This window comes from Myotis davidii, unplaced genomic scaffold (genome assembly GCF_000327345.1).
Source record: "Myotis davidii unplaced genomic scaffold, ASM32734v1 scaffold135, whole genome shotgun sequence".
NCBI lineage: Eukaryota > Metazoa > Chordata > Mammalia > Chiroptera > Vespertilionidae > Myotis > Myotis davidii.
In genome coordinates, this window is record NW_006289813.1 from 4,118,604 (window position 1) to 4,127,281 (window position 8,678).

Consider the following 8,678-nt stretch of genomic DNA (forward strand, 5'->3'; position numbering starts at 1 on the left):
TGACCAGTCAACTGCCCCCTGGTGGTCAGTGCATGTCATAGCGAGCAGCTGAGCAGCCTTAACATATCATTAGCATGCTTTGATTGGTTGAACTGATGACCAGACACTTAGCATATTAGGCTTTTATTATATAAGATTTGTATTTAGTTTATAGATACAGATCTATAAACTAATATGTATTACTGACCTAATATTAGGAATCAACATTGTTTCTCAGAGAAATATGCATATGTAATACTACTTATTTTATTTTACTTCATGTACAATTAAAATTAACTTTTTAAGTAATTAAGAAATTAATGAAGGCACATTTGCTAGAGCTTAGAAACCAGGAATTGCATGGGAAATAGCTGCAACAAACTTTATTTTAAAATTCTTTAAATATTGCTCTCCATATGTGTTTTAAATTTTCAGCCCTAAGATATATTTTAGGAAGACGATATTTTCCCTTTTATCATACTACCTGTACATTGAGTAATAAATTAGAGATTCTATATATTCATTTTTAAGGTAATACTGAGCTTTGTTGACAACACTGTTTTACTATTAGTAACCTGTCACTAGGCTGCAAGAGTAATTTACATATTTTATTATGACATAAGAGCAAAATTGATGTTTTAAATTGTAGTTTTCTGCTTTGTGAATTTTATGTCTTATACACACTGTTTTCTTTCACAGATATAATATTAAACACAATACTAACAGTTTTAGAATAAAAATATGTGCTATGCTTTTATATTTCTTAGAACATCACATACCGTCATGTAAGTGCTTTCATTCAAATACAATCAGTAGAAAAAAATACAGTCAGTAGTAAGTCATCAGGCCAATAGACTGAACTACTGAAGCCTGACACATCCCAATTTGTTTGGATGATGGCAGTATTTTTAGTGCCCTGAGAGATTCACCTATTGAGTATGTCTATTAATGTCATATATTGCATTAACAGATGTATGACATTATAGTGTAGGAATGCTGGGTTAGTGGTTCCTAATAAAATCTTTTGTCCGAGGTTACACAAAGACCCCCTGAATGACTGCGATAAATAAGCTTACTTCTCTGTGCTCCAGGTTTCACACTCTTAAAATTGGGATACTTGTGCCACTACCTTCCCACATGGGGACAGTAAAGATCTCCTATTTGTTTTTAATAAGGGAAAAACTAATTCCAAGTGTTACTGTAATAGGAAATAAAAATAAATTTCAGGTTTTCTTCTATAAATCTATTTCCACAATTCTTTATTCCAGACATTAAATCACATAACAATAAAATGTAAAAAACACTCTTTATTGCACATTTACTATATATTTGACAACCTTATAGTAAATGAACCATTAAGTTGATTATATTTTGGACATGCATTGCTGTTTTAGACTATTGAAAATCAGTCAAAAATTTTTTAAATTTCTTTGGGTGAGTAATCTTGTAATTCAAAAAGTGTTAATATATATATCTCCAAGTTTCTATTGGTGAGAATTAGTCTCTTTTAATATTTACTATTCTCTTCTTATAATAATTTAAAATGTTGCACTAAAGCTACTCTTCAGTCTGTAAAAAAGGTATAGTCAGCTTTCTCGGTAATAGAAAGGGACTTTATTTGGGATGACTGGAAACCAAAACGGAATATACCCTGTTAGATTTAGTTCCAGAGACTATGGTTTATTTTTAATGCATATAATATTCCTGGGAATAAGTGGTGAATGACTAAATATTTTTTCTGATATCTATCCACATTATCATTTCATTTTGTATTTTTACTAGTTATAAGTGGAGGAAAACCTCAGTCTTAACAATGAAGGTAAGTATAAAAGAGACACTGTAAAATTAGAGCCCACAAATCCTAAATGAAGAACTATTACATTCATAGTGCATTGTTGCTAAGAGCTAGACAGATAAAAGTTTAGTTTGTTACATGAAAAACATTAATAAGTTACTTATTCTCAGACTTTCTATAAACACTCACATTTTATATAATACAACATTATAAAATTTCAAAGCACACTTAAAAAACGTTTAAGTAATTGTTGTCTACATCATCTGTGATTGTTCGATTGTGGTAAGATGTGAAAATTCCTAAAACGGAAAGAAAAAATAGCAAAGAAAGCAGAAAACGATGAATCCAATGATCCAATTCACTGAATAAATATAGATGATCACCATATCCATGTCAAACCACCAACCGCGGCTATCATCCTCAAAATGCAGGTAATCCATTCTGTGTGCACCGTGTGGGAACTGCCTTCTTGTAACTGGAGCTGCACGTCTGTGGAAACCTAGAAGATGTATGAACATGTTATTTTAAAGTCCATTAAATTCAGGTATGTGATCGGAAAGGATGCTGCATTATGAACACAGGTACCATGAACTGAGCCTACTGAAATTTCACTGAGTGGTTTTCCTATCCCTGACAGTTTTTTCAGTGGTAAGTAACTATGAGAAGTCTCCTTTAGTTAAGGGTTTTAAGGGTAGGGACAATAAATTATGAGCAAAGCTAATTTAGCTAATTAATTAAATAAAATTAGGAAAGCTAAAATAAAATGAGCTTTAATTTTTTATAAATTTCTAATCATATATCTACTTAAATGATGTGCCCTGACCAGGAATCAAGCCTGCAAACCGTTCGGTGTATGGGATGATGCTTCAACCAACTGAACCACCTGCCTGGGGCAGTAAGTAGATATTTTAATGTATCATTCCAACAACAGATTTCTATTAGAGTTAATGGAGAAGCTTCTTTACTAGGAATTCACTTTTACACAGATTTAACTACATCCTACTATCGGTGATAAACTGATAATAATTAGTTTGGTATTGTTATGGTTTAAAGAGTATCCACTATTATTAGTACATTTTAACTATGCTACTTTAAAGTAAATTACACAATAAAGACATATAATTCATACTTTTCTGGCTACATAATAGTGCAGTGAAAATCATACTCTTCAAGCAATCAGGAGATTTGGATTCTTGTGCCAATATTATCCATACTCATTATCTGGTCAAGTCAAAATGGTGTCTCTGTATCTAATGAGCTGTTCATACGGCTTCCCCCATTTAATCTGTTGATGTGATGAATTCAAATAGGATTTTTTTAAAAAAATGTTGAACACATTTTAAAAGATCTATTAAAGTTATGAATACAGTGATAGATTTTCCAACATTTTATCATTTGAGATGCTTGATCTAGGACAGTCTCAGATAATATGCTAATCATTTATTCCTTCATACCTAGGGTAAACTCCATGTGTTCGTGATACTGGTTTTTTTGCACCAGTGAATTCAGTTTTCTCTATTTTTATGACATCTTAATGCCTATTTCTGTAAGGAAGATTAGTCTATAATTTGTTTTATGTTATTTTTGCCTGGTTTGTATATCATGATTTTATTGGCTTCATAAAACATGTTGGCAGTGAGGTGACAATTCTCCATGGATATCTCCATATCTTGCAGGCAGAGATACTGACTGCCTTTGTTCTGTATTGTTTTTGAGAATTATTTCTATAATAAATAGTCTTGGGAGATAGTATATCCCTCTGTGAAGGTTTTGGTTTATAGCTTTAGAACAGCACAGTAAATGTCTGTTAGAAAATATTTGAGTTTTGTAAGCTTAGCGCACTCTACCACATGTGTAGACAGCATCTGGCCCTATTGGTAAGACTCTATAAGAGGAGGGGTGCACATCACAAATGCTGCTGCTCTGGCTACTGCATTTGTGAGTAATAAACCGTCCTGGCTACTGACCCAGAAGTCTCGTCTCGGGGTCTTCTGCAAGCATCCAAGAATTAAAGAACCAGCCTTCCAGAATCTCAAACAGGTACTCCTGCCTCTCCATAAATTTTACTTTGTAAAAATAATTTATTTCACAATTTCTCTCATATCTTAGAAAAAACAAGGCTATGATTTATTTTCCCCAGAGAATATGGTCCAAATTTATATTTGCTATCAAAATCCATAAAATAACCTACATTATTTTGATTTTTTCAAAGACAGACTGTCAACAGCTATCTTGAGATACTCATTTTTGCAATTTTAGCAACTTGCACAGAGCGTATAGTGGGTATTCAATATGTGTTTGTTGAAAGGGTACCTGTATATAAAAGGATGTACTTAAGGGAATAATTATCATATTATCTGAGACTGTCAGAAATTAAGCCTCTCAAGTGCATTTTCAGTAGGAACTGAATATTATAAAAATATTTGAGACACTATATATAATTTAGAGCCCTGACATCAGTATTGAAAAGGAGGTATGTCCTATCCTTCATGCAATGGGACAAAGGTGGAAATACGGTGTTATACTGCTCTCTATTCTTCAATTACATAAGAATTTTGGTGCCAAAAGTTGATTGATATAAGTAGGCCTTAGCAGAGGTGGAGTGATATTTTTGTAATCCCAGATAAGTATAGAGTTACTTTGTTAATATGCTTGAAAACAATGCAAAATGGATTTTAAATTTCATCTTTATCTCCTATAACTTTAGGATTGCAGAGTCAAATATATATAAATTCTACAGAATTAAATTTTATATTGAATAAGTTAAATATGTTGCAGATTATTTATAATTCTATTAACACTTAATTTTTAATATAGTTTATAAAATTATCAGGCTAAATTATAAAAATTTTAAATGTTTTGTTTCTGTAACCAGGCAGAAAAATCATTAAAAAACATTTTTATTGTCGTAAAATATATATAACAGAATTTACTATTTTAATCATTTTCAGTATACAATTCAGCGGCATTAATTACATTTACAAAGTTGTGCCACAATCATTACTATTTCAAAAAATTTTTTTTCATTACCGTGAAGAGAAACTCTCTAGTCATTAAGGGATAATGGCCCAATTCTCTACTCTCTCTAGTCTCTGGTAACCTCTAATCTACTCTCCGTTTCTATGAATTTGACTATTCTAGATATCTCGTATAAGTGGGATCATACAATATTCATCCTTTTGTGTCTGGCTTATTTCACTTAATGTTTCCAAAAGTCACTGATCTTGCTGCACGTATCAGAACTTCATCCCTTTTTATGGTTGAGTATATTCCATTGTCTATATGTACCACATTTGTTTATCCGTTAATTTGTTACAGATATTTGGGTTCTTTCCATCTTTTGGCTGTGGTGAGTAATGCTGCAAAGAACATTGGCATACAAGTATTTGCCTGAGTCCCAGTCTTCAATTCTTTTGGGAATATCCTCAGGAGTACACCTGTTGATCATATGGTGATTTTATGTTTAGCTTTTTGAGGAAACTACAAACTGTTTTCATAGTGAGATGAATCATTTTACATCCTAACCAGAAATGATGAGGGTTCCATTTATCCATCAATGGACACTTTGGTTGTTTCATACCTTGGCTATTGTAAATAATGCTGCAATGAACATGAAAACACAGATATTGCTTCAAGATAAATTTTTGTTTCCTTCAGCTACATATGCCCAGAAGTAGAATTGCTTTGGGAACCTCCTTACTGTTCCCCCTAGTGCAGTGATGGCGAACCTTTTGAGCTCGGCGTGTCAGCGTTTTGAAAAACCTTAACTTAACTCTGGTGCTGTGTCACATATAGAAATTTTTTGATATTTGCAACCATAGCAAAACAAAGACTTATATTTTTGATATTTATTTTATATATTTAAATGCCATTTAACAAAGAAAAATCAACCAAAAAATGAGTTCGCGTGTCACCTCTGCCACGTGTGTCATAGGTTTTCCGTCACTGCCCTAGTGGGTGTACCAGTTTACATTCCCACCAAAAGTATACACAGGTTTCCTTTTTTCCGCATCCTCACCAGCATTTGTTATCTCTGTATTTTCAGAAAATTTGTTGTTAGTGCATAGAAACACTATGATTTTTGCATGTTCATTTTGTATCTTCCAACTTTGCTATATTGATTAGTTCAAAAATTGTTTTTGGTTGATTCTTTAGGATATTCTACATTAAAAAAAAACATGCTTCCGAAAATAGAAACAATTTTACTTTTTCCTTTCCCATTCTGATGCCTTTTATTTTTTTCTCAGACCTCACTCTGATTAGGACTTCCAATATATGTTGAGTAAGAGTGGCAAGTGGGCACCCTTGTCCTATTCCTGATCTTAGAGGAAAAGCGTTCATTACTGAGGATACAGGGTCGAGCAAAAGTAGGTTTACAGTTGTGAGTATGCAAAATGCAGTTTATTCTCTACAAATCACTGTGAACCTACTTTTGCCCCACCCTCTATTATTAGCTGTTGACTTGTCATATATGGCCTTCATTACGTTCAAGCATATTTCTCCTTTTACCTGCTTCGTTTTTACCTGAACAAATGTTGAATATTGACAAGTGCTTTTCCTGAGTCATTGAGATGATCATATCATTCTCATTATTGTGATTTGTCACACTGAATGGTTTGCACATGTTGAACCATCTATGTATCCCAGAAAAATCTGACTTGATTAGGGTGAATGAGCCTTTTAATGAGCCACTGAATTTGGTATGCTAGTATTTTGTTGAAAATTTTTGAATCTATATTTATCAGGGATATTGGCCAGTAGTTTACTTTTCTTGTAATGTCCATATCTGGCCTTGTTATCAGGACAAATCAGCTTGAAAAGCCTCATATTTGGTTACCAGTTATTTGTATAATCTCCTTTTTATATTTATGAAATTGGAGTAACATTAGTCAACATGAACATATAGGTTTCAGGTGTGGGTTTGTATGACCTCTTTTAAAGTAAACTAGTAACTTTATTTTTTGTTCTGTGTGAAATCTTAGTAAATCTTATCACATAAGTAATGTAGAATAAAATGACTTGAAAGCATAATATGTACATATATATCAGAGTGAACTCAAAATTTCTAGTCATTTTAAAGAGACATCTTTTAAATTCTCTTTGGAATATTTTGAGAAATTATCCTTATGGCCTCCATTTTCTCAGATCAGTAAAAAAGTAACAAAAAAACCACCCCTGTGCCATATGTTATTGTGTTCTCTCTTTGCTATTTTAGGAAAAGGATATTTAAATGCAGTAATAAAGGAAAATTAATGGGATATAAACTAAATGTTTTCAGATATATTTTCAGATTATACCATAAAATCTTTAATTTATATATAACCTTACATTATTTGCAATCTACCTATAAAATATTTTAGAAATACAGTATAGATTTTAAGTGATAATGCAATATAGAATTGTTCACAAAACAGTAGTATCTAAAATTTCTCAACAAAATTTGAATTACTACAATACAATTTTAGAGAAGTTAAAACATGAACGTAGACTACAACTTTGCTAATAAAAGCCACTTCATTGCCAGCATCGTTGTGAAGTTTGTTTGAAATATCCTAAACTGTTTTGGTTAATTATAACACAGGTCTGATACTGCTGGTGCAAGTAAATATTTTCATATTATCCTATTAATTTAGTGAGCCAATACTCTAATAACTGTTGGAATTTGTGGTCGTAAAATTTAATATTCACCTGTCTTAAGTAATAATAAATAAGTCTACTTCATGTACACTGTAAAAATGAAAGATGCGGGCAAGCTTTGGTATGTAAATTACTGCAGTAGCTCCACCAGTTGCCAAAAAAGACCTGGAACTTTCAAGCATATCCTTAGATTGTGAGTGTACTTGTCATGTCCCCAAGGGAGAGAAGTTGGGACTTCCTCTTCCTGGAACTTCTCTTCCTCTCTCAATACTTCCTTGATAACCCTCATTTAACAGATTTTTTAAGTATGGCTTTTTTTTTTTTTTAACAGACGATGGATTTAGTGCTTTAGATCTAATATTAAAGTGCTAAACACTTTGTGGTCTCCCAAACCCCATGACATTTTTCTTGGAGAGGTGGTATTCTCAGCATAGTGGCTACTAAACTCTAATTTGTGCAGATTTCTTATATTTATTTGCACCGCAGTTTCAATTACACTTGTATTTGCTATCCAAACCAAATGGATAACTGCTATGCACTATTAAACCATCACTGTACTGCCAGAGTTTTAACATCATTTCAGTGTAACATAAACACCATTCATCTCCTTTACTTATAACACTGTATTCTCTCTGACTCATTCATTCTTTGTAGTAATTAAGATAGGTTACTGCCTGGAGTCAGAGAACAAATAAGAGACCTGCACCTTTACATCCAGAGTCCACACTTCTGTTACCTAGCCAAGCCCCGGCCACTTCGCAATGGATCCCGGTGCTCTGCCTGCACAGCGGAATCTCCTGCGGAGCTTCACCTCCTGCTCGTATTTGAGCTCAGCTCCTGAGGTTCTGAGTTAAGAGGCCTGGGGTATGAGCAGGGCCTCTGGGTTCATTCCAGGTCATAAGTGTGAAACAACAGAAACTAATACCCAGAACAGTTTGGCTTCCCAAACCAAACCAAAACAAAACGTTAGCTCTTCCCTCATGAAAAAAAAAAAATTATCTGTGAACAAAATTGTTCATTTCAGAGGAGGTTTAATGCACTTTCTGCTAAAATGCAGCACACCAAGTCTAGGGTACATTTACTAGGTGTACCAGTTAATAATGGCAGATTTTGTCATCAAAGAAAACAGGATAATTTCCAGAGAAACATCAAAAGTGCTTTATTCAAAGTAATGTCCATCGCTAGCTACACATTTCCTCCATCTTTCAGGTAATTTGTGGATTCCGTCCCAATAGAACTTTTCTTGTTTTGAGGCAAACCATTCAGA

At 33.1% G+C, this 8,678-nt stretch overlaps 1 protein-coding gene across 1 annotated transcript in view; it reads right to left on the bottom strand.

The window, feature by feature from the left end:
• Positions 1-1,271: 1,271 nt before the first annotated feature.
• RNF180 (ring finger protein 180) overlaps positions 1,272-8,678 on the bottom strand; it is an 83,733-nt gene continuing 76,326 nt past the window's right edge. The window contains exon 7 of the mRNA XM_006762423.2: positions 1,272-2,273. Within this exon, the coding sequence (XP_006762486.1) occupies positions 2,074-2,273 (200 nt within the window). The 3' untranslated portion in view covers positions 1,272-2,073. The remainder of the gene's footprint in view (positions 2,274-8,678) is intronic.